At 41.4% G+C, this 26,822-nt stretch overlaps 1 protein-coding gene across 1 annotated transcript; it reads left to right on the top strand.

Moving 5' to 3' along the window:
• lrrc75bb (leucine rich repeat containing 75Bb) lies at nucleotides 1-20,875 on the top strand. The gene is made up of 4 exons (XM_076104065.1): nucleotides 1-282; nucleotides 5,269-5,397; nucleotides 7,752-7,864; nucleotides 20,269-20,875. The coding sequence occupies exons 1-4, from the start codon at nucleotides 1-3 to the stop codon at nucleotides 20,873-20,875; spliced, it is 1,131 nt and encodes a 376-aa protein (XP_075960180.1).
• Nucleotides 20,876-26,822: the final 5,947 nt, after the last annotated feature.

Below are 26,822 nucleotides of genomic sequence, written 5' to 3'. Positions count from 1 at the left end.
ATGGGTTCTAAGTTGACCAGACGGAGAAGTCTCGATCTGGAAACAAAAGTGTCCAAGAGGAGACGCCAGAGGAATGACAACCAGGGAGAGAGCGAGAGAAGCGGCGGCAGAGACTTCTTGTTTACCTCCTTGATGCTCAAGTCCGACAAGCTCCCGGGGATGCTGCGCAAAAACAACCACAGCCCATATGTCGGACGGGTGGCGTGGATCCGGGAAATCCAGAGGCTGCTCCGGGACCAGAGGATGGAGCAAGCGGCCGAAGTGCTCAAACTGCTGAGAAAGGTAAAGGGCTGACATTATTGTTGGATCATGATCATGCGCCAAGCCAAGTCTGTCCGTCTGTAGCCTCTTGTTAAAGCTGGAAACGTGGCTTAATTGACGCTGTAAGTGGGTACTGATGAGCACGTGGGCAAAAAGTTAAACGAGCTAAGAGGCATTTTATTTTTTATCTGCAAAATATTGACTTTTATATTTACTGAGAAACGAGTGTATGTGTTAGTGTAAGATGCTTGTATTTAATATCACATCAGTTTATTCAGTTGTTTCAATACACCTGACATATTGCCTGCACAGATATACTGGAAGTGTCTGCTGTAGTTTAATATACAAAGCTCAGCTGTCACTCATTGGAGAAAATGCACTTTTCAGGGAGCAGGTGTGTCTGCAGGTGTCAGTTAATGTTTTAAAAAGTCATTTAATCATCTACTCTTTGCAAGTTCTCATAACTTTATTGACATAAACGCTATGGCTTCTTTTAATATTCCTGTGGGGAAAAGAAGCACAATGAGATGCTGCTTTAAATCAACCACCTGTTTAGTCTGAAAGGGAATGGCTAGGAGGAAGCCAGCTCAGGCTCTGAATATATTCAATCAGCTCCACACACACAGAACACTGAGGATAGTATATGTTAGCCCGGCACCGAAACCAATTCAAGTTACTTTTATTTTCTATGTGATAAACTTTATGACCTTAAGTAAATGTTTGCCATATTTCTTTTTCTAATAAATACTAGCAAGGTCTTTTTCAGGTAAAAGAAAATATTAAGCAATTAACACAAATGAATGGCAAGGCATATATGCTGTCTTTTTCAGCCAGTTTCCTGTGTAAAGGAGGTTTGAAATATACATAAGAGGGATTAAAAATACATTATAAATATTTAAATCCACATAAGAAGCACAAACACAGTTGATACTTTAATGTGGTGTTGTTAAATGCTTTACTCTATCCCCTGTTGCACGGCATTGTTCAAACACTCCTTTGTTGTCAGCGCCATATCCCGCAACATATAAGGTATGTTTATTTCATGCATTTAAGCCTTTTCCCATGTAACACCTCCCCTGCTCTAATCCTCACTTTCTGAGGATTTATCCAAAGTTTTTAGAGCTCAGCTTGAGCTTTCCACTGCCTTCTGGAAGCCGTGCATTGATCAAAGGAGAGCAGTTTTGAAGTTCAGACAAAAGCAGTTCTGATCAAGAGGGCTCCCTGTCATGCAAACTCCCTGCCCATCTGTACGGTGCCGTAGAATAAATTACATGTGCAGGTTTAAAGCAGGAAACAATGCTGAGGAGAAGCTACGGGTGTCTGACAAGTCGGAATTGAAGACAGATTTGTAGATATCTCTTATAGGCTGCACAGAATCCATTTTGCATGTGATAGATATGGGGTGAATTTAAATTTCATCGTATAGAGGTTCACATTTGTGTGAAGCAGGAGGGAATTGACTCAGGCATGTCTTCCTGTAAGACTTCAACGTTGCTGTACCTGTTTGTTAAAGCGGTGTCTGCGGTCCGTCATACTGAAAAGGATCGTAAAGATCAACATGTCAGTGGTGAGCAGGGACAGCTTTCTCCATAGCTCTGCATTTAAACTGCTCACGAAGCACGAACACGCTCTCCATCACTCAGCGAGGTGAAGGCAGAGCGCTGCTACTGGTGTATGTCGTTGGGGCCGAAGCCAAGCGTCTGACTAACAATACTTCCAAGACAGGGGGGGATAAACTAGCAGTAGATCTCCTGTTGTGGTTCTCCAGCAGAGAAGCAGATTTTCCTCTCAGAGACGGATGGATTTGGAGATAATCCCCTTGAGATGATGGAAGCTGGAGCATTTTTCTTTCACATAAAGGAAATTATTACAAAGAGGAGCCAATAACATCGGGCCCCTACGCTGCATCGCCATGGCAGATCGGCCCTCTGGGCCATTAAGTTAATTAGTTTGCGATATTTTACATTAATAAATAAAGAATCAGCATATATACTCATATCAATTCCACTCTACAGCATGCACACTGAGTAACCAATGTGCAGCGATGGAGAAGACACTGATTAAGGGGCTCTCTGTAGTGTATGAAGTCTGAGGTTATAGCTGTCACAGCACACATATTTTATTAATTTATTTTCTTCAACTTAAAAGGCATCAACAAAAAACCTGCGGTGCCTCTGTGATTATATCATTATTCATCCAATAGGTTTAGTGTTGGAGTTTGCCTGTCTGCCTCTCTGTATGCTATCAAAGGCAAACTTCCATGAAAGTGAATAAGTTAATAAAAGTTACACGACCCACATTAATGAAGTAGTTCGATATTTTTGGGTAACACACACATTCACTTTCTTGCTGAAAGTTAGATGAAAAGATTGATACCTGTCTCATGTCTGTAGGGTAAATATAAAGCTACAGTCAGCAGCAGGTTAGCGTAGCTTAGCATAAAGACTGAAGCAAAATCCACCTCCCAGCTTTTCTAAAAGCTCACTTATTATTATGTTTTAAACTGTTTGTTTCAAACATGTAAAAACGATGTACTTGTGGTTAGTGTGTCAGACTATTTCTTGGCCATACCCAGTGAACACTGCCAACCTGTGAATGAACAAGATATATTGTTTGTTTGTGAACTTTAGAGACTAGTAGTTTCCAGTCTTTGTGCTAAGCTAAGCTAAGACAAGCTTCTGGCTGTAGTATTGTACTTGCCAGATGGTTCATCTTTTTATCGAAGCAAGAAAGTGATTATCAGCATATTTCCCAATATGTCAAACTATTCCATTAAAAAGATGAGCTTCTGGTACACTTCCCACAAATTAAGATCATTTGAAAAAAGTCACTTTGCTAAATGTACTTGAGTGAACATTGGAGACTCACTTTGCAAATAGCGAACGATACTTCAATAAAATGCGGATTTATTTAAATTGGAAAATTGGATAGAAGTACAATGTGTACAGAAAGTTCCCCTTTATTTAAGGGACAGATTGCTAATGTGACTGTGGTAAGCTAAATTCATTATCAAGTATAGCACTCACAGTGTTCATATTTAAGTGTAGAAGAAGACAATATTCCTTATACGTCTTGACATATTGACCTCGTACTGCTTGTCAGACATAATTGCCAACAGCTAGTTGCTGCTGGCCAGGCATCTGTGTCCGTGAATCTTCAGCTTTTCAGTCCTTATTCACAAGACAGTCATGCAGTTCTGACCTCTTGCCTTTAATTTGATATGATTGCTTAAAAGGTCACAACATTTCGTCAAAACCTGTAAAGAACATCTAATGCTAAAATGTGAGTAAACAGAACTGGACACCTGACAGCTGCCACAGGTTTCCTAAACTCAAGCAGGAAACTGTGGGACTGGATTTGTCACACTGTGCAATATATGTAATTGGATTCTAATGAACTGCATGTGTGGGATGATGTTCTGCGGGTTCGGAGCTCGTCGCTTTATTCAGAGTTTTTGTGACGAGACAGACGTCAGATTAGATACGCAGCTTTCACGAGGACATTTGTAGTGGGATCTGAGGGCACACAGGCATCCTGGCAGTGACAAATAGGAAAACATTTCATTTGGAATCAGCCAAATGAATCCACAGGATCAGATCTCTGTGTGTATTTTAAAAATGGGCTTCGTTTCAGCTATAAATCCCACTGACATCTGATGCTGCAGCTGCACTGTACGTATAACACACATCATCATCACAATATAATCTTCAAAATCCTCTGTGCCTCCATTTATGGGCACATGTGGTGCCGTCAGTCTGTGCTAAATGAGGTTTATTGAAGGGAGAGGGGTCTGGAGGGTAGTCCAGCGTCAGGGAATCCCGCAGAGCTCCGCTGTAATAAATCAACTCAAAAGCTGGAGGAGGAGAAAATGCTGATGGGAGTTTTCCTCTTTGCCTCGACTGTGCCCCTAAGTGTTCGGCCTGTCAGAGCGTGTAGAGCATGTTTCACACTGCTTCCACCTCCAGCCTGCTATTTGGAAAGCTTTTCAGTTCATTTACATCTGAAAGTATTTACTCCTCAGCTTCTAGTTGTACAGTGTCACAAGAGGACGATGGTCCACAAACATGTTTGTTCACCAGTAGCAGCAGTAATGATACAACAGCATGTATGAGCAGAGGAAATAATCTTGTAACGGCGTAATGCTTAAAAAGAAGAGATTTCCTTGAACCGTCTTACTCGCAAACCTTTTATTTTCTGTTCTTTGTTTCATTTGCTCAGTTTCACGTCTTCCCTGCTGTTGTTCATTTGATCCTGTGTGTGTGTGTGTGTTTGTATCTTTGCCCGCATGCTGGTGAGGCTTATACATCGGCTGTTAACGACACCTCAGCACTCAACGTTCTACCTGAAGATGCAACATATTTACATTGTCATCGCAAACACAGACAACCTGAAGATGATACAAGTGTAATCAACAACCGGGCGTGTGTCCTTCACATCACACAATCTTTATCTTATGAATGCTGAAGAAAAGAAAGTGGAAGTGCAATAATCAGAACGTATTTTCCTTAAGACAGTTTAGAGACGTGTTTTGTGAAAATAATAAAAAGTCCCTTGGGCCAAAACTACAACTGAAACCTGTTAATGAGATAAGAGGAACCAGAAGGAGTCTTCGAGTAACTGTGATATTTGAAGAAAGACCACACCACTTTTATCTTCGCTTACTGAAACTTTACTCCCAACATCCCTCACACACACACACACACACACACACACACACACATAGACACCCTCCTCTCTTCTGCTGCACTGGCTGTTAACACAAGACTCTGATAGCAGAACCTTATCAGTTTGCCTCGCAGCGTGATAAGAGGGCAAAATGAAAGGAGATGATGAACAAAGCTCATAAACGTTGACTCTATTTTCATTAAACCATCCATGAAATGCCACTTGAATATTAAATCAAGCATGGCTCAGACACGGATGCTTTAATCAAATGAATTTCTGACCGCCTACACACTGTTAGTTTTAGTAAGAGTTAACACATGGCTCTCTCTTCTTTTCTCTCAGGATTTGGGACTCCAGGGAACGTCACTCAACGAAATTTTGTACAAGAACGCAGCTTTTCTCAACCTGGTGGACCCCATTTCTCACGAGCTGCTGCTCAGTCTCGCCCGGGACCTGCAGTGTCCAAAAAGGGTGAGAATCCAGAACGATCCGCTGCGTTTCAACTGTTACATTAATGAATTATGAAACCTACAGACCTCACATTAAGTGACTGTGCAAGGACCACAATTGTAAACAGAGGAGAGGCAAGCTGCAACATGTCCACCTTTATTAGCCAAGCCTAAGTGCATGCGTCATATTGTAGAGAGGTACGGGATCAATGGTAGGGCCGAACGGAGGTACTGGATCAGGGTTTGGCTCTGCAATGGCACCATGCGGTCTGTCTTTCCTGCTGCTCATGTGCTCTTTCGAGGCATTGGCAAATGGTAGCAGCTGTGCTCCAGGACCTGCAGGTGTGTGAGAGTACCTGCCTACCGGAACACGTGGGCAGGTGCCTGGTGGTCATCATTCTGAGATCAACAGGGCTGGCAGCCGCGGTCTATAGCACCGAGGCTTTTGGGTCAGCATGGCGCTGGCACTACTAATGAGAGCACTTTGAGGGCTCTGACAGGAGGCAGGTGGCCAGTGGGATCAAACCGGAGTCTGCTGAGTGTCTGATCCGATGTGTCCCAGGAAACAGACACCGCTCACTGTTTGTAAGGGACTGTACAAAAATGATTAGGGGGGGAAATAGGGTCAAACAAGGTGGAGGGTATTTTAATTTTAGTTTTTTCCTGTTTGAAATGTATCTTAAAAATGATCTTATTTCAAGCTTCCTGTGCATTATACAGCGTATTGTTAATGTGTACATTGGTGGTGCATATTAGATGTTTCGTTAAGATATTAGGGTTTAAATTTGGGCTTTTGAATAAACAAGTTGTACCAACTCCTCTGTTACAACTCCCTCTAATTGGTTTACAGATATTACTGACATGACTAAACCTTTCACAGCATGAAAACATTCATCATTTATATGCAGTTGTCTAACATTAGTCTTATCTGTAAATCAATATGACAAGCTCTTTAATTATGGATAGGAAATATGTTCAGATGTGTGTGGTCAATAAAATAAATGGCTGGCCCTTTAAGACATAAATCATGATTTATCCAGACTGGGAGCCGGCTCATCCACTTGTAGCACGGCATACAAATCCGAGATATTAAAATTCAAATTACATTTCAAACTCTGGTATGAGGGTGAAGACAGCACATTACAGCCATTACAGTTATCTCAGGTCTGCAGTTGTCTCTTTTAGGAAAAGATGGGTTGACTTAAGATAAAGTCACTGTGGTCTAGTTTTTACTTACCGAGACAGATGATAATCACCTGTGAGAAACTCTAATCTCATCGCTGTTTGCTTTGGTGGGGAAAGCCCAGGAGGACTGCAGGGAGAGCGAGGAGCTGGCAGCGTCCTCCTCCTGACTGGCTGGCGACCCGTGGCAGGATACTGTGTCAGACGTGACGAGGGTGTAGAGAGGCAATGTGCTGGATTTAATGCCTGGCAGCAGCCTCTGTGCCCAGTACTTTCCACCACACTGATATTTATTTCGATTATATATTCAAGGACATATTGGAGGACTAAAAGATGCGTCTATGTGAGTGTTTTGAAGCTCACGGTCATCAGTTTCAGACAGTTGATTTAATCTGGACGCGCTCAGCTTTACAGCCCCGTGATTAACGTCTAAGAATGCTCATAGAATTTTGTGACTGTCCATCCTTCCACTCCACAGATTCACAATTTTCAAAGACTAATTTCACATTGTAAAATCAGTCTGCGCAGCGTTCACGTTGTGTTCAGTCATCCAACTGGCTGAAACAGCAGCACTGATTGTTTTGAAGTATGAGGCATGGTCGACCAAAGGAAAAAAGTGGCAGTGGGAATGGTTAATCGCCTTACGGTAAATTAGCCCCGTCTTTTTTCCCCCTCTCGCCACATTGCCTTTTTCTTGTTGTTGTGTTGTACGACTAATTAGATTTACCCTGCTCAGCACAACCCATTCCATTTACAGCCTTTGACGGAGGTGGGAGAGAGAAAAGAGCAGGCAGGGGGAGGAGGGGGAGGAGAGGCATGGAGAAAGAGCGACGCAAAAGGGAAAATAAATTATTATTTTGTATAACCCTAACCCTATTTTGTATTATTATGTGTTAGCTGTATTCGAAGTACAAGAAAAAAACACTCTGTGACTGTGTGCAAATCAGTACATCTGTAGTTTGCAGGAAGAAAGAAAGGAAGATCAGACATCCAGCATGTATAAATTACTTTAACCCCCTAACAGCTCCTTGTTACTTTGTCATATAAAATATACAGTTTTATAAGTATTGGTTTCTTTCAGTGATCCCTTAAATATGTGATGTGTTAGTAGCATTTATTCACGAACAGCCACTGTTTTGATTTGTTGAACTAGATTTATATTTGCTGTCCATCATTCGTCCCTTTGTGTTGTAGGAAACCGACTCATTCAAGTCCACTAACAAGATCTGCCGCCAGCTGATTTACCACCTGACCCCTCACTCCAAGTGGACGAGACAGAGCGTGCCCAGGAGGAAGTCTCAGGCCTGGTGAGTGTGTCCTCTTTGCTGCTGCCATCACTCTGAAGAAGGACAGTCCCTGTGACAGTAAACACATCCTCACCATAAGCATCAACGCAACTCATTAATCTCCGCACAGCCTCTCTGAAATACTAGTCGGACATTGAGGAAGTCCTCTTACAGTTATTTTTGCAGGATTTTCGCGATTATACACCCACAAAATTACAATTTATCACAAAAAGAAGTTTATTCTCATTTGTTTGTGTTAATGTATGTTTTAGTAGGAGTATTCCTCTTTATTTACAGTATCTTTGAGGTGTAAAACAACACACTGCCAACCATACAGGAGATTTGATCCTCTGTTTTATAACAGATCATCAGTTCTACATCTGAGTGGTTATAATCGAGAGTCTGACCATCTTGCTGAAATTGAGTGACTGTTGAACCATCTGCATAGTTCACATTTACAATTTTTGCTCTCAACAGTTATATTAACATTAATTTGAGGTCAGACGATGACCGTTGCAGAGGTGCCTTAATGAGGTCGGAAGCGGGCATCGTTGCTTCATTATACACACACACACACACACACACGTCTCCAAGAATTATCGGGAGCGAACAAGAAACTAATACAGACACTAAGATGAGGTGCGTAACTGAGCCGTCTGGGCCAGATTCGACCTTTAACTTCCACCGAACTGCAAGCTGTCAGATGCTGCTCCGTGCTTGAGTGAAACAAAGAAAGAGCAACAGAAAGATGCTGATTGTAGCGACTGTAGACATACCGCGCAAGCAAATAACAATGCTCTTCAACTCAAATTAAGTAACAGCTACATTTGTGGAGACGTTGTGAAAAGAAGATCTCTAATAATGATCATGAGGTTCCCTCTCCCTGAGCAATTAACCCAGATTGAAAGATTGTTTTGACAGCTCGACTTAACTTCCCGCCCCAGTCTCTGGGTTGCAGTATTTCGAAATAACACTCAACAGAACAACAAGGCGGACTCTCCCAGTGTGCTCATTAGCGAGCTCTGTCTCTCTGCCAGCATCTACTGCAACAATCCAGTAGCAGCACTTACGCTTTCTTTTCTCAGTGAATATAATAACACATGAATATCTTAGGATCAAATGAAGCATTAGGACACAGTTGACGTGGTTTCACATGTTCCTCTGATATTGATCTTTTCATTAAAGCTCTCTCTCTATTCTCCTCTCCCCCCCCTCACCTTTCGGCTCCCCCTTCCCTCCTCATCCCTTCCATTTCTCCCATTTTAAAATCCCTTCCTCGCATTGATTTTCTTCTTCCCCTCTTTTCCTGTGGGATTTATTATTTTCTTTCCTTCTTGTGAGAGTCCATTTTGCTCAACAGTAGCCACACAGAGCGGTTCTGCAGTTTGAGTTCCAGGCTCTGGGGAAATGCTCTATCAGACGGAGAGAGGAAAAAAAAGGGGGGGGGGAGGTGGAATCACTGCAAGGTTGCCGGTTAGAAGTCACGCATTTCCCTCTTTCTTTGCGCCTCGCTTTAAATCGATCGTGAATTTGATCTCTTCATATTTAGGAATGCAAAAGCTATCATATAGCCATTATTGCATTCTTAAATTCTTCAAGTGATATTGAAAAGTCTATTTGATCAATGTAGAAATGAGCTGCAGCCTGCTCTCCAACCTCAATGGTTTTCATGGACTATATGCTTGGTTGCAAATATTCAAGAGATAACACATAAACCATGTTTCAAGCTTCATTACTCCAGCCTGAGCTGCTTTTATAACACTGTAACTGCAAAATTGTGTCACACTTTATATATTATCAAGGCAATTTCATTTTTTTTCTCAGCAGCCATGTGCCAGGTTTCTAAGAAGCACAGTATTGCCGAGTCTCCGGTAGAGTTTTTAATGTTATTGTACTTGGTCGTGACTTTCAGATTAATCAAGCTCATATTTTTTTTGTGATGATAAAAATTGCCTCTGCCGCACATTTGGATGAGATCGGACTCCGATTGCAGATACTATGTCATTGCTTGTCTTTACTGCGAGGCACGATATTGATGTGAGGCTCTTACAGCAGCTATTACAGACGTCTTCAGTACATTTAAAGAAATGACTGTGGTTCAGGGAGACGACTGAATTCTTGTATTCAGTGTTCAGTTTTACTGACTACTGAGGGAAATCCAAGTGCATCTGGCATTGTTTTGTTTTATTTGAGTCAGCATTGAATACGCTGATAAGCAGAATAGCTGACAGGATTTAGTTAGTTGCTAATATTTAGTCGTGCAGGTCGTGCCGACTGATAAGAGTGAAGCGAGGCAGCTGTTTGGGCAGCTGTAACCAGCTGTGGATGAGCTTTGATAGTCTGTCTGAGTCCTGATATTTAACCCAGACCTAACGTGCCTTTCCTCCCACAGCTGTCCAAAAGACAATTCAATGCTTTTATTTATCTGCATATAAAGCGTAATACTTATTGAAACAGGGCTATTGGAGTTGTAGCAAACAGTACATTGCCAGCTTGATTTGAAGAGTTGAGCACAATGAAATAATAACACGTCCCTTAGATAAGAGGCAGAGACTGGACCAGACAACTGGACTGCAATTTTCAACAAGATTGGAAGAAATTGACCTTTAATCTTTACATTCTTCACACAACTACTTCCACCACTTTTCATATTTACAGCCGAGTGCAACATCAGCCTCTTTGTGACGGGTTTATTCATGCCCATTCGTAACAGCTATAAACACTTTAGCCTTAGGACAACACTTGATAAGAACTAGTTTGATTGAAGCATACCGACGCCTAGAATCCTGATAAGACAGCAGACAACGTTGCAGCCCAAACTTGCAGATTTGCACTCGATAAGATGCATCAGATCCCTCTCTTCACTCGAGATTCATGCTCCTCTCATTGTTTAAGTTTGGAGGAATAATTACACCCAATATAATCTAATACATCTCTGAACACACAGTTTTACTTATCCTCCCCACTTCAACAAGATAAACCACCTTTTTCCCCATCTTTGCTCTTACGCCGTCCTCTCATTTCTGAATCACACCCCAGCAAGCATTAGCCAGTGAAAAGCCATCTTGGCTACAACTATATTTGGTTGAGCAGTGGAACTTTGTTTAGACGTCTGTGTAGTAGTCAGGATGCTTGTGACCGCTTTCACAACTGCATTTCAACAATATTTCTAGTCCAGATTCCTAGACGGCTTTTCACCGGCTAATCACCAGAGAACTGCTTGCTGGGATTCTCTCTCTCCAGTTTCTCCCTGCTGCCGCTAATTTGCTCTAATCTTTGAAGAAATCCCCTCTACCTCGCTTCCTCGCTGTTATTTTGAGCCCTTCTCCACAACAGGATCCTTCCAGAGCCAAAGCAATACAAACGCGCTACATCTTCCACCTTTGAATTCAAGCTTACTCTGCTGCCCAATCCTTTCAGGCCATGACTACATTGATGTACTTTAAAACCTGACCGTTTGTTTTTATTTATTTGTTTGTGTGACCATATTTTTGTTGCTTGTTCTAGAGTAGAGGAAAAGACTCCCTCAATTCCATACATAAAGCATTTCAGATGGAAAATGTGCTTTTTTTAATCATGTGGGAGAGATTTCTAGAAGTGTGGCTCTATGGATGGCAGGGTCGGCGTGCCGGTTGGTCTAGACTGAAATATCAGTCAGTGTTTTGGAAGAAATACCTTGTGCTAGTCTACCACTGCTCTTACCTCGAGGGGATGCCCCCACAATAATAATAATAATAATAATAATAATGATAAAATAATAATAAGCCATCGCCTACAACTTGATTCAACCCGTCTTTCACTCAGCTGCTGTGCTTCGTCTGGAACAAATAACCAGATCATTCTTTCTTGATGCATTTACTGTACATGTGGCATCCGTACCCTGAGCCATGTGTCACATGCCTTTGACACGTGTATGACCTATATTTCTGGAGCAGAGTCAACCCCCCCGAGGTGGGCACTGGAAGGCCGAACAGACTCTGACTCAGCAGGCCTGACCTCTCACCTACAAGGTCGACTCCTAAGGCAAGGGCAAAAATCTGACAACACGGGGAAAGAATATTTGGGAAATGAGAGTTTGCATTTTTGAGTACACAATCCCAGATGTCTGTTTTTTTTTTTAAAAGGTTTTGATTTCTCTGCTTATATTTCCATTCAGAGACTAAGTATTCCACTTGACTGCCAGCTGCACTCAGTCTCCTCAATCTGCTTTCTAGTTGACCTCCACTTTTAATAGACTTAAAGATCCAGCCACCACCCTCGTCTATGAATAATTGAGGGCTTCCAACAGAGATCCTGGAGGATGAGGGGGAGGAGGAAGAGCTGCACAGTATCCATCGCTCCAATCTTCAGCTATAGGGCACAGGGCCATAATGACATAATTACAGTGATTAGATGTGTTGATTGGTAAACACAAGGTTGAAGGTGTTATTCATTTAACAGACGTTTTAAAACGGCTTTATGTAAGAGCATTTCAAGACTTCATTTTTTCTTATCCTGGGATTGAACCTCTCTTAACCTCATTGATTGTATTCTAACTGTAAATCTGAGATAAGGCTGCTGCTGCTGCTCGAGAACAACATGAAACAAGAATCTTTGTGCTTCAGATGATCTGTGGGTCTCATTCCTTTAAGATACAGATCAGTCCCCAGTGATCAAGCCCCTCGATCTGTTTGGAGCCCTGCATTTTAATGCGGATTTCATAACTGTGCCTTGACATGGTATGGCAGAAACAGGCGTACTCCTCCATGCTACACAGTTATGTAATGCAAACTGTTTTCTGTGTTCTGTCGCAGTATTCTTTTCTCCTAAGCATCCAGTTTGTCACATCGAATCAATCACGGGGGAATTTATAGCTCAGCCGTGGAGCACATTTTGCATTTTCCCCACTGCGCAGTTGCATTATGGTACATTCTGTACCAAGAGGTTTTATAACCATTACATATACATCAGCGCAAACATGCTTTTATCTTTGGATGGATGTCACATATTATAAGAAGCAATTCATGTCACATCCATGTTGAGGAGCAGTAACGTAAGTGAGATATGCAAAAGAAATAAGTCTTCCCTTTTTCTTTCTTTTTGCAGTGTACAGAATATCATATGTTCCCTCTCTTTACTTTCTCTCACTTTTTTTGTATTTATAAAAAAAATCTTGCTTCTTTATACATCTTCAAGGATTAGTTGACGCAGCTGTTTGTAAATTGGGGATTTGGACCAAGATTTTAATCTGTCAAATTTCCAATACATAAAAATGTTTTCACCTCAGGTCACTCCTTGTTGACGTCAACATTACTGCTTTCCCCAAGACTTCTAATTTAGAGTTTCAAAGAATCAAGGGACTGATTTGAGATGTCAGAACACTGCACAGCCCGGAGCTGCTGCATTGACGACGTACAATAGAGGAAGCCTTCATCAGCCTATCCGCTAAATGTTTCACTGAAATTTAATCCAAATCCAAATGAGCTTTGGGGCTATTTTTTCCCTCGCAGAAAATGTGCCATTATCCCCATGAAACTGGAGGACACCGGATGGTGTATGCAATCACCACTTTCATGTTTCATCAGTGACAGTTGCATATAGTTGAGGCAATTTTTGGGGCTCAGACTGTAAAGTATTCTAATTAACACGGGCAAAACTGTACTAAAGGCACTCGGATAAAACTGAGTTGAGTTGAACAAGCACGGTAGCTCGCAGTCACATTCCTGAAGGCACATTCAGATAACACAAAAGTACAGAAATAAACGAGCAGTTCTTTACTAGCTCACTTTTCAAGGATGAGTTTTTACATTAGACCCTTGCAGGCTCTCCCACTGCTAAAACAGACTACCGCGAATGTATTATACAGATGCCTGGAGGCGAAACAGCCTAGATCGATCCAAGGAATAAACAGGTCAAGACCAAAGCGTTGATGAAGCAGGCATTGATCTGACCAATCCCACGGGTCCCTGGAACAGCATCCACATCCAATGTTTCTCAAGTGCTTTTATTTCATTCCCCTGAAATAAAAAAAGTTTCTCTGCATGCTCGGTGGAAAGACAATTTTGAATTTGTTTTAGAGTTTGTCCTCCCAGCTGAGATACTATTGGACATATCTCCGGTCTGATCAGGGACACACTGACACACTTTGGCCAGATTGTTGCCGTTTTTAACATATGGGACACAGATTTCGCAACCAGGCCATCAAGAAAAATCCATATCACTAAAATATTTATACAAATTATATTAATATTTTCTCACCCATACCAAGCTTGAGTTTATATGTTGTAAATTATTTATTAATGATCATTTTAAAATGCAATGAAAATCCATGAATTAGAGCATCTTTTGTGTAGCCAGATTGGTGTGACTTTGCTAACTTTATCTTCATGCTAGGCTAAGTGAACCTGCTGCTGGTACTACCTTCATTTTTAACACACACCTTTATGCTAAGCTAAATGAACCACCTGCCGACACAAGCTTAATATTCAACATACATATTTATGCTAAGCTAACCTTACCGGCTGCTGGTACTAGCTGTATATTTAGCATACAGCTTTATGCTAAGCTAGGCTCAGCTAACCACCTGCTGGCGCTAGCTTCCTATTTAACTTACATACATGCGTGTGGTAATGATCTTCTCATTTAACTCTCCTCAAGAAAGCGAGTAAGAGTATTCCCCAAAATACTTCAACTTGCTTTGACTTTAAGCTAATTGGCTCATTATTCATCTAGAAAGCCTAATTATGCAATTCATTATTGTTCTTAATGCCATTAGTTACAAACCATTTTTAAAGTGTCTCATTAAATAGGTACCAAATCATCTAACTATTCCAGGAAATGTATTCTACCAAACCAGACTCTCTTATAACACACACCACCTTTGTTATATTAAATGCCACAGTAAGTGAACATGAGGAAAAAATATGCCCCATAACACTCCCCCTGTCTCTTGATATATTACTGATTCATGAGAGTAAATGAAGGGGAACATGTATTCTATGTGGGAGGACAGATTACAAGTTTCTCCTGCCATTTCCTTTTAACTCTCACCCTGGTGGCAGAATATTGAAGGGTTGTACAATTCTTGTAAAGACGTCAATGTATCAGAAGGATGTACAAGTTTGTTCGGCCCTCTCAGCCCTTTTTAAAATGTTCACCTCTCCAACCCTCCCTCTCTTTGAGGGTAGAGGACGTGTTTGGTTGCATTCGAGTGGAAATTGATTCGCAGAATGATGAAGCAGGAAAGCTTCAGACTTGCACTTATGATGACCACTTAACTTTTGTAACATCAGGAGAGACAACTAGACAGAGCGGAGACTAACCTGACACCGAGAGGCACCAGACGTGGGTTACAAAATGAATGAATACAGAAATCAATGGATCTGCCCTGACCTTTAATGGAGAAGCTTTCATCTCGTCAGGGGATGTATAGCACAAAGGGATAACGATGAGACACTACATCATCATTATTACTTTAGGTTTCAGTAGATATTTTTAGGAAATCCTATAAGTAGCTCGATAAATGTCAACCGGAGTTCTGTTTCAGGGCCCTGACAGGAAATGAGTAACTTCTTTTAGTTTTAGATTGTGGTGCTGCTTGAAGAGTTTTGTTACAAGTCACAAGACAGAAATGTATCATTAAAGTCTAATGAGTTAAATGACTCAAATGAAATGAAGTTGAAGGATGTCAGTCTGACAGCTCTGTAGGATATCGGACTGCTGGTAGTTCCTGATTTTACAGCAACATAGAGTTGCATGTCAACAGCATAGCAATGAAAATAATCATTATGGTTGTGTATTATTGAAGTGGAAGCACGTAGATAAGAAATAGAAGTGGATCTAGGACAGAACCTTGAGGTACTCAACATGTTCATAAAGGCAGTACATAAATCAACAGGTGTAACTGTTCATTGGCTGTTTGAGAAGAAGGAGATGAACCATTTGAGAGCAGTGTCTGCAAGTCCTGCAAATTCAGATGGCATCAGCAGCAATGAAGAGATCATTGGTCACACCAAGAGCAGTCTGACAAACCTTTCTAAAGATCTTTAACAAGTGGAGATTTGTTCGATACAATATTTTTTATGCAATATACTACATTTTATTTAATGTGGTAAATATCGGGGGAAAGTACCAGTTCACAAATTATCTGAAATTAGCAATGTACATTTCAATTTGAAAACATATTTTTACTGTGGCTGTGGAAAGAGACCACTGGAGCACGAGTGTTTTGTCGAGGCTGTCTGAGCAAATCTCTGTAGCAACACTGGCAGCCTGCGAGATAGATCAAGCCGCTGTAGATTTGTTATTCAAATATCACTATGAACTCTATCCACTGCAGTTTGAATACAGATTGTGTCACCGATTCTTTAACTGTATTTCAAAACACTTTCATTGAAACGATTCATTAAAAGACACATCCTCAGGTTTTGTTCTGACCTTCTGTAAGCTTGGTCTGTTTGCCTGCACTCCATTTAAACATCACAAAGCCCAGATGTTTTATTTCCTACCTATGGGGTTTACATAACTATAGAACAGCAAGGACCCTTGTTCAGTTCGTGACAGTTAACAACATCCCCGAGGAAAGACAATCTATGAAAAACAATTAGATAGTCAGCCTGAACCCACATTTAAGCAGCCGATAGTTTGACATATGAGAGTCTGCTCCCATTACATTCCTGGATCGCTGTATCGGTTTCTCCGGAGATGTCAATAAATAGACTTCCCTCAGTCGTTTGCTTTTAAATGAGTCCCGATGCAGGGGATGCTCTTGTTTCGAGTCATGTTTATGGGAGAACACTATCCTTTGAAGTCGTTTGTGCTCGAACTGGTCCAAGAGGATATGGACCTCTGCCTACGAGCATGGCAGCCACATCAGAGGGCGTGAGATGAGACATTTTGTTGTTTATGCCGTTATCGTTTCATGGTAATTGACTACAGTGTACACTGTGGCTTTAGAAATGCTAGCTGTGCCCCTGGGCCTGCGGCCAGCTGAGCAGCCTGTGGGTGGAACTCTGCCCACGGAGTCAGGAGGCAGAGGATTTGGAAGGAAGTCTGAAGTCGTCTTTACTCTGTCTCATTAAAAGCACATTAAAGCCCCCCCCCCCCCCTGCACCACCTACTCACCCACGGTGCCACTGACTGCCTGACTTGGCAGGTGAGAGAGGAGGGCACAAGTAGGAAAACCCTCCTGTAAATACGTCCAAGAGAACAAACGTCGATACCCATAATCCGTTTCATTCCAGTAAAGTGCAGAAGCTGCACAGGGGGACAGTAAACCCTCTGGAATCACAGGAGTGGGCCAAGAAGCTGCAGATGCACTCACTTTCCTGGCATCTTCAGACGCTACAGTCAAAGTCAATAATGTCTGAGGGCTGACATGGTTAGTCAATTAATTCATTAGTCGAATTGATATAAAATGAATCAACATCAATTTAAAAATCTATTATTTAAGGAATGGGTCAAGCATTATGAATTGTAATAAGTTTGGGGATTCTTTAGCGGTTCATTAAGAGCCAACAACAGTATGTTAGCTTTTTTACTGTTAGCATACATGTCTCAAGATGGTTCGACCAAAACAAGCGTCACTCAGAAAGGAAACATTGTGACTCATAACACACCGACTTAAAAAACATGAACAGGGAGCATCACATACATCATTAACTTTTATCTTTAAGTTTTAATGACTTATCAAATACATCAGTATTAAATTATAGAAGAGGAATAACACCTTTTCACTTTATTGACTGTACTAAATTATGTGTAACAAGAATGAATCATAAATGCAGCAATTTGCTTTAATGTCCTGTATTTTTCCTATAACCTTGCATATAGTAATTCAAAACGAATACCTGAAATTCCAAATATGTCAAAGAGAGGTCATGGTTTACAAAATGATCAATAATTGTGGCCATTATCTCAACAGAGACCACCATTGTTGGTCTTCCTCTCTTTGTCCTCCACACATCCTTCCTCTCGCTGCCACTCTACTTCCCCCACACCCGTCTTCTGTGATCCATGTTTTCAAACTAAATCATTCTGAAGGCGTTTTGCGTGAAATCACTGAAAAATGATTCAAAGTTTGGTCCACTTTTGTGAAGAGTTTTGACATCGGTTTTGACCAATGCATGTCAGCAATTGAAAAAAACAACAACCTGTAATCATCTCACAACCCTTAAGATGCAACGTGGGAACCACTGGAATAAACAATTACATTATTGGTCGAAACAGATGAATGTATAATGAAAACAATCGTTATTAACAGCCTTATAATGTTGAATAAATAGCTGAGGGGAACACATACAGGCAGCATTTTCACATCATAAATATTTTAAACTGTAATACATTCGTAGAGGCTCAGGTAGCGAGATGATCATTTTAATAAACTTACAAATACAGTAAACCTTTCAAAAGAGAAAAATAAAAGAGGGCACAGGTGCTTCAGAAGATCTCATTTAGAACAAGACAGACAGTGAAATTATAAAAGGGAGAAAATAGGCCAAGAAAAAGAAAGTGAAAGGCAGTGAGCAATATAGTGAGCATATGAAGGTGGGAGAGAAGAATTATAGCCTACTCCTGAAATCAATATCTTGCGAATCACCGCCCCGGTGTGCTACGGATCTTTTTCTTTCCCTTAACAGAGTAGAAAGGGTGACGGATGTAAAGAGCACAGCCACAGCCTGACGATTCCTACGGCTCCCAGACAAACCAGCGAGCAGAGAGATACGAGGATAATCCTCACTGTGCCTGAGGAGGCAGAGGGACGAGTGCAGGCAGACAGGACTAAGACAAAGAGAGGATAAACCGTTAAACACAAAGTTTTTCTCCCGTTTGTGTAATATTTTAAACAAAGTCTCCCAAGCTTCCACCTCAATGTCATTTGTATGGCAGATGTCTAAATACCAGTGAAAATAGGAGTCTAATGCTCTGCAGCTTACTCTCTCGTGCTACCGTTGTGACATGCATGCAGCTTCCTTATAGCTCTCCTATGCATATTTAACCACTCTGTGGTGTAGCGAGACATTTTCTTTCAGATTGCAGAGTGCTATCAGAGGCAGTGGGGAATACAATGTTCCAGTGAGGGTAGTAGTATTTTTCCTTCAGATGGATTCACTTCACACCTGTTGTCTGAAGTCATTTGGACTGAATTAGAAGACCACTTACCATTTTTGTCCCAGTAGTGTGTTCGTCCATCCACCATCATCTACCATTTCAGTTCAACATTTTATTTTATTTGCTCTTTTTCTTCCTTGCTGAGAGTTAGATGAGAAGGTAAATATAACTCTTGTGTGTACAATAAATATGAAGCTATTAGCATTACTGAATGAGACTACCAGACGTCTCCTGTGCTTGAGGCGAGGATACGTTAGCCGCTATTAGCATTACACACCCAAATTTCCCACAGAGGTGTCTGGGTGCATTGTGGGTAATGTAGGTGCCAGGTTTTGACAAGGAAAAATAATATATGGGGAAAAAGGCAATATCTCCATTTCTTCTGTATCACTATTGATCCTTTTTTTTTTTTTTAACTGTCCATCATGAGTCTGAAGATGTTACAGGATCTGATACTGACTGCAACATTAGAGAAGGGCAGTGGTGTGTACTGGCTATCTGGCATACCGGGACAAATCTTGCTGGGCCGCTGCATTGGTGGTCCGGTGCACCGTCAAAAAGTCCATAAAGTTTGACCGGCCGCCCGGCCCTCTCCGTTCTTTAAACTTGTGCTAACATCCTTGGCTCCAGGGCTGAATTTCTTTCCCGTTGCACCCCTGGAGAAGGAGATCACACCAGTGAGTTCTCATGTTTGTTTGTTTTTTTTACTCGCTCATCAGCTCAAGTGGCTTATTCATGTGTCACCCACAATACCTCAGACACATGCCCAGCTCAAAACAAGTTGACATATCCGTTACTAATTGGCCCTGACCGAAGAGCAAAACTTTTTTTTTTTGCTTTGTTCACTCTGTTTTCTAATCATTTATTTATATATTTATGGCCTTTGATGGTTGTTTCATACTCACAGACTTAGAGAGCTGGCTTACAGATGGCTTTACAGGGAAGAAGTGACACCCGAAACAGCTGGTGCTCTTCAGTAAATGACATTTAGCCCAGGAGACAGAATTGGTTGCTTGAGGGACCGGCCCACATTTAAATGCAAATTCTCTTCTTTACATTATTGAATGCTACTCTCTCCTCTCTCTACTGGTGGATGCGGTTATCTTTATTTGCGTACTTTGCAGTTCTCCTGTACTTGTGGAACATTGTGGCACCCCATTACAGAACCTTTTAAAATCAATAGCCCCGGTATCATTAAGTAAAGAGTGTTTGTTTTTACACCGTTTTGGAAAACTAACTGCTAGTGCTGAATAATTAGCATGCCATGTTGTGCCTCAGAGACCCAACTTGTAAACAAAGTGATATGAATTTGTTTTCATCTCCTCTTTTTCGAACAGTCTGAAGACCACCCTGAAGAAGAAACTATCCGGTGATGTCGTCAACCTGTCAGGCATCCCGCTGTCTGGCCGAGACGTCCACCGCGTGGCCTTCTACCTCCAGAGTAGCAGTGACGCCGTGTCGGCTGTGGACCTGAGCTTCACCGAGCTGCAGGACGAGAGCTTGCGGCTGCTGCTGCCCCACCTCGGCTGCCTGCCGAAACTGACCATACTAGCCCTCAATGGCAACCGCCTGACGATGGCCATCCTGAAAGACCTGACGGATGCGGTGAAGGATCCTAAGAAGTTCCCCAGCCTGGCCTGGGTCGACCTGGGCAACAATGTGGATATCTTCACCGTGCCGCAGCCGCTGCTTGTGGCCCTGCGGCGTCGCTTCGGCTTACGCAGCAGCCTCCCCACCATTTATGAGTACAAGGAGGCGCAGGCGTTCAGGGGCTACAACCCAAACATGGAGACGTCTGTGGAGGAGCCCAGTCTGTACGAGGAGGGAGACGGAGAGAAAGATGACAAAGAGGAGGAGGAGGAGGACAGGCTGGAGCTTCGGGCCTGGGGCTGTGGAGAAGAAAACGCGTCAAAAAATGTGCCACTGCACTTCTGTGGGAGGTGATCGCCCAGAGCTGCCCCTTATATCCCCCAGTATCACCTTAAAATAACTTCCAAACAAGTAACTGTGTTGTATGTCCCTCTGGATACTCCGCCTACTGAAACTCAGCCATGTGATGCAGGCCGCTCCGTGGTTGCACAGACACTAAGAAGTTATCCGAGGATGAGTTAACCGTCACTTATCCAGGAGAAGTTGAACTGAACGTGTTTGCCGTTTCCCAGCGCTTTATGTTCCTAACGTTTTGTGCTCTCACACCTTGATGCTTCCCATTATTTGCTATTTTCCACTGGGGGTTAAGTGCCTTGCACAAGGGCACCTCAACAGAATCGCTCGAGGAAGGGGGGGAGCGTTATTAATTCACATTCCCCGAGCACATTTATCCAGCTGGTCCCTCCGACAACGTCACCCCTCCTGCCCCATTTCTGTGGCTGTCAGAATAAGTCACGGTAACTAAATATCCTACTGACACTTTCGTTGTGATGCATACGTTTTATAGTCACAACTCAACTGCAGTGAGATTATGTTCACATAAAAGATGCTTCCATTTTGTTTTCTGTTGGGACACGGTATCTATTCAGGAATTATTGTCAAATAAATGGCGGGTAAGTAAATGACACATACTGAATCAATTTGAATTTAAACTTCCAGCGTTAGTGTTGCTATAAGTGCTGCAGCTGTGTAGAGAACAACCTCAGGCAGATACACACAACACACACAGTGTTTGGGCAGGAGCTGCCGATGAACTGATTACTGCCTCTTATCAGGTCTTGTTAGGCCCCTTTAGTCACAGATGGTGAGCAGAGGATCAATTTTTTCCTCAGCAAATAGGACTTGCCCCAGATTATGTAGTCCACCGTTGGCTTGTGTATGATTCTATTTATGAATCAGACCACGAGTCTCGAGAAAGATGCCCACTCGTTTTTTTTAAAAAGGCGCACTCAGACAATGAAGCGATTACAAACAGATCTGCTTTTATCTTTTCTTCTGTGGTGCTACAGCGTGCACATGAATCTTTGTTGTGGCATGAGTAAACTGCAACCGTTAGTTTTTGACTAGTCTTTTTTTTAAATTATAGATGTATTGCTCTCATCCTTTTGTATTGTTTTAGAACCATGGGCATGACTGTTTACTGTAGCGCAACATAACACAGACAGAGAGCATGTTTACACGTACATTAATGTTTCATTCAATTTGAGATTCTTTTTGGGGGGATTCGATAAACATCGGCTGCATGTGAACACAACTGCCCACTTTATCCTGCCTTCAGATGTTAATGTGGACTGTCCTCTTTCCGTGCTATTATTCAGGAAATTCTGTTTGTTTACAGGGATATTAATGAGCTGTGTGTGTGTGTGTGTGTGTGTGTGTGTGTGTGTGTGTGTGTGTGTGTGTGTGTGTGTGTGTGTGTGTGTGTGTGATTAAGAGTGTGCATGAGTGTGTTATGGACATGCAGAGTAAATTACTACCTTTGATCGTAGAAATGAAATATTTACTCATTTGCACTTTAAGGAAAAATCAGTCCCTGAATGTTGTTGTTATTAAAGAAACACTCACTGAGTCACCCTCTTCCTAAAATAAATGTTCAACTTTTTCATTTGATAAGACAAACCATTGCCCTTTATACAAATCGCTGTCAGGATAAAATCAGCTGTAAATTTACTTAATTTTGGCTCATTAAATCATGGCTCGCTTCTAAAGTAAAAGTTGTGTTTTCCTGCTGTTGCTTAAAAAAATAAAACAGTTTGACTAACATTTGCGTTTTGTGGAGTTTTTGTAATTGACAAGTCTAAAAGCAAAACATATTTTACCAAACGTTTGCTCAAATTTAAAAGTTAAGTTAAGCTTGATAAACGCCTACAGGGGCACGCTTCAATAATATCCACTGGAACATGCATCACTTACTTGGTGAGTTGGGCTCATTGAAGGTCTTTGGTCCGTGTTGACACACGAGAGGGAGTGAATGAATGAGTGGAGTGCGCGTGAGATGTGCAGTGCGTTTCGCTTGTAACAAAATAAAGAATCTACAGTTCGACGCATGCATCAAAGTATTCCAAAAGCGCACGACATGAAAACGTCATTTAAAACTCAAACTGCGACGCCTTGTGGTTCTTAGAATGACAAAATGACTCCCACAGACATTGTCAAATAGTTGCAAACAGCAGATTGTAATACCCGTTATGTATTTTTACTGCTTCAGATGATAAAACAACAAGATAACTATAAATATGAGTGGATATAAGGCCGAATCTTTGGGGAAAAACCCAAACAATGACCTGAAAGAGCTCCATAGAGCTGAGGGGAAAATGAGTGTCTGTTGTTTAACGACTTTCACTACACAGCCATGTGAAACATTGTTATTATAAATACATGGATTAGTGCAACTTTTAAAAAATCAAGGCAACATGAATAGTAAACGTTTGATTCTGGAGATTGCTGTAAAACTAACCTTTATTTTGGGTCATGATGAAATCTTCATATTTAACATCAACCCTTCTCTTATTTGAAGGTTTTGCTGTGCATTGAACAGAAGGCCGTTCTTTTTTAGAATAACCACCATGACTGAAAGGATGAGTCTAACCTTTACATATTGTACATGTTCATATTCCATTATATTCTATATGCTTTAGCTAAGCAAAGAATGTTATGTTTAATTTTACATTGACAAATATGCTTCTGTATACATCCATCACACATAGATTGAACAATATATAAAGCTCTGAAAGTTAGTAATTGCTCTCATACCTCAGGGACACATTAGAGATAGTCTGATGACTCTGGAGTTTTCTTCAGCAGCCGGTGTCCATGTCAGCATTTTTAATATCGTGTGGCGTGGATGAGAGCGGGGCCCTGTACGAACCTGTCGGGGGCAGGATAACATCAACATCCTGCTGACTTGTAGCTGCTCTGCTAGCGAGGCATTTTCATGTTTACAGGGGGGAAAGCCCGAGGCCATCCATCTTCGATCCCCGTTTGTCCCTCAGAGGAGTGTCGGATAACAGAAGATCCTCTTCTGGTTTGTAGCCAGCACTAAAACACCGTACTGACATTTAGCAGTTTAAGTACCTGGTGTCTGCGCTGCTCCTCAGACATAAACAATGGCTCATGTGCAGCAGTGGGGAGTAACAAAGCATATGTCCTCCTGTAATATAATCGCAGTAAGTACAGCTCAGAGGTAACACAAACCACAGCCTCCCAAATGAACATAAAGGTGATTCAACACCTCATTTAAAACAGACGTTCTTGAGCTTGAAATCAGCAGTTGAGAAATCTGTCTCGACACAAGGTCCATTTATCAGCTGTCCCAGAGCTTTCAGTCACACTTCTATCAGATAGTCTGTATCATCAGCAGACGGAGTTTGCCAACCTGGACGAGAAGTCAGAAACAAACTGATGAAGATCATGTGACATGATCAAAAGCTCCAGAACATATATATATATATATATACATGTAATACATTTCAGACGTGTCAGACTTCTCAGAGAACGTAATTCTTCAACTGAATAGATTTGCATATAAAAAGTGACATATCACCTGCATTTTAACAATGTCACAATGTTGCTCACATGTTCCAACAATATTTTAACACCATCTTTGAAATGGGTCTTTTGAATGCACAACTCTTACTGTAGTATCTGTTATCGTGACACGGCGTCATAGTGCTTCTTTGTCCACTTCTCGTGCAGCTACAACACTACATGAAAGAAGGCACAGGGGCTATTTGTAATTCCCCCAGGCTCGATCATCTCAGACAGATATTTCAAAAAGATTGCACTCCTTTGTTTACTAAAGCAAACAGTCCATCCAGGCCATTATTCTCTGACACGGGATGTGCGCAGTAACAGGCCACAGGTTAGTACACTTAGTTCATTTGGCCTTCTGTTTCCTCCTTCCTGTGGTTTGACCCCGGCACAAACTCTCTCACGTCGTCTTCCTTTTAATAATGACAGGATCTCTAGTAGGTCAAAAAGATCAGATCTCAGACTCACATTGTTTACTTGTGTGAAAGAACCACAATGTAAAAATACATCAGAGCTAGTTTTATTTACTTTATATACACTTAAGTAGTTCAGTACAGCGAGTCTCAACCTGGGGGTCAGGCCCCTCTGGAGGGTCTCAAGATAAATCTGAGATGAGATTTATGACATTTGAGAGGGAAGAAGAAAAAACAAAGTTCTGCAAAAACATACTTTTCTTTAATCTTTTTGTGAAGAATTGGATTATTTGACCTCTTTGGGCCTCGAGCAGTTATCATAATGAAATCGTCTGACAAGTTTGCAAACAACTCAAATCTGAAACGTGACAAGGGGCCCCAACCCTCCTTTTGTTTTGTTTTTGTAAATGGCCACAAGCCAAAAAGTTTGTGAACAAGTGGTTTTATCTTTAACAATGTATTTTATAAGTTTATCGTGTGTTTTTATCTAAAAGCTTAATCAGTAAGTTACTAGTTACAATACGTATTCAGATTAAAATATGATATACAAATAAATGACGTGTTATTGTAGATTAAGATAAATTTAGACTTTATTGATACGTGGGGGAGAAAATCCACAAGCTAGCCGGCAGTATATAAAGTAATTAAATTAAGTCCACTTTTACATCTGCATCATGAAAGTGATGTACACAATGCATATAATCCAATCAAATGATAAACAGTGATGTACCTTTGTAAATCTTTGAATACGTGACTTTTACTTTCACAATATTTCTACATTGTGGTAGTACTACTTTTACTTAGATAACATATCTGAGTACTTCTTCCATCGCTGATATTATCTCAGTTTTCATTCCTATTACTATTTTCCATATTTAAGATGTACTCAGTAGTTTGCAGATGTGCCAGTAATGGCAAACTGTTTAACTTCTTCAATCAACCGCACACTGAGCCGAGGATTGCTCTCTTTCTGAAAGCATACACGCTCCATCTAGTGGCGCTCGTTGGCAGCGCAGAGCAGCTGCCGGATGTCTGCTCCAAGTGGGGCCTGTCAGGACAAGAAGCAGCCGAATATTTTTAGAAACTGCAATTAAATCATTCACTTCATCTGAAATGACCGAATCAGTCCTCGGTATGAGCACAAAGGAATAATTATGCAATTGTTTAGAAGAAATTCTATTACTGTGTAAGCTGGAAATCCTGAGTAACCTGACCTGCAGGTGCACTTTACATAACAAGACATTGAGTGGCAGGAGGAAGGTGGGGGGGGGGTGTCCTTTCAACTCTGTGTTTTTTATTGCCCATTTTTCGCAATCGTGGAGTTACATGTTTGTTGGACTCACTCCCAGAGAAGTCAATAATCGTATTAAGTGTTTAAACTTGTCATCTGTTTCTCATCCAATAGTTTATGTTGTCACTGACCGTAAATCCACCCCAAGAAGTGCATGGGATCCAAAACCATCCCCATAAAAGGTGGTAGTCAGGTCTTAGTTTCGCTTTCCCATTTGTTGAATTTCTTAATGTAATTTCCATGAAATGGTTGCCTTTGTGAGAAACTGCTCAACTTGAAACAGACCAAAGGAATGGATGAATTAGATTGTTTCCCAGTTGTGCAATAGGGTGAACATGGATGGCAGCTGTGAGAACAAAGCACAGATGCTAATGTGAGACAGTGAGGGGAAAAAAATGTATATTCAAGAGAGCGTGTTCACTCACTGTGCCAAAAAAATCTCAGGCGTGTATGCAGCTGAAACACTTCGGTGGTCCATTAATCAGAAAATGAATCAATAACGACTGTGATAATTAAGTGTCTAAATAAATTATAAAGATTCTCTGGTTCCAGCTTCAATGCACAGACACCAAGAGTGGACTTTTCAGGGAAGAAGGAGACAGTTGTTCCAGTTGTCAAATGAATATGTGTATATATTCTGGATTTCCCAATGATGGAGAAGATGAAAACTTTTTAGTGAAAAAAGATATATACACACACAGGGAGAGCCCTTTATATGGCTTTACAT

The sequence above is a fragment of the Anarhichas minor genome, unplaced genomic scaffold (genome assembly GCF_050575085.1).
Source record: "Anarhichas minor isolate MPS153535 unplaced genomic scaffold, ASM5057508v1 ptg000002l, whole genome shotgun sequence".
Lineage (NCBI taxonomy): Eukaryota > Metazoa > Chordata > Actinopteri > Perciformes > Anarhichadidae > Anarhichas > Anarhichas minor.
Note: the sequence above shows the minus strand (reverse complement) of the source record. Positions and strands in the feature narration are given on the sequence as shown.

Excerpts from the sequence above, each read along its gene's own strand:
- lrrc75bb (XM_076104065.1), top strand. The coding sequence starts at position 1 with ATGGGTTCTAAGTTGACCAGACGGAGAAGTCTCGATCTGGAAACAAAA. Across the intron at positions 5,398-7,751 it reads ACCTGCAGTGTCCAAAAAGG|GAAACCGACTCATTCAAGTC; the intron begins GTGAGAATCCAG and ends TTTGTGTTGTAG. Across the intron at positions 7,865-20,268 it reads AGGAGGAAGTCTCAGGCCTG|TCTGAAGACCACCCTGAAGA; the intron begins GTGAGTGTGTCC and ends TTTTTCGAACAG.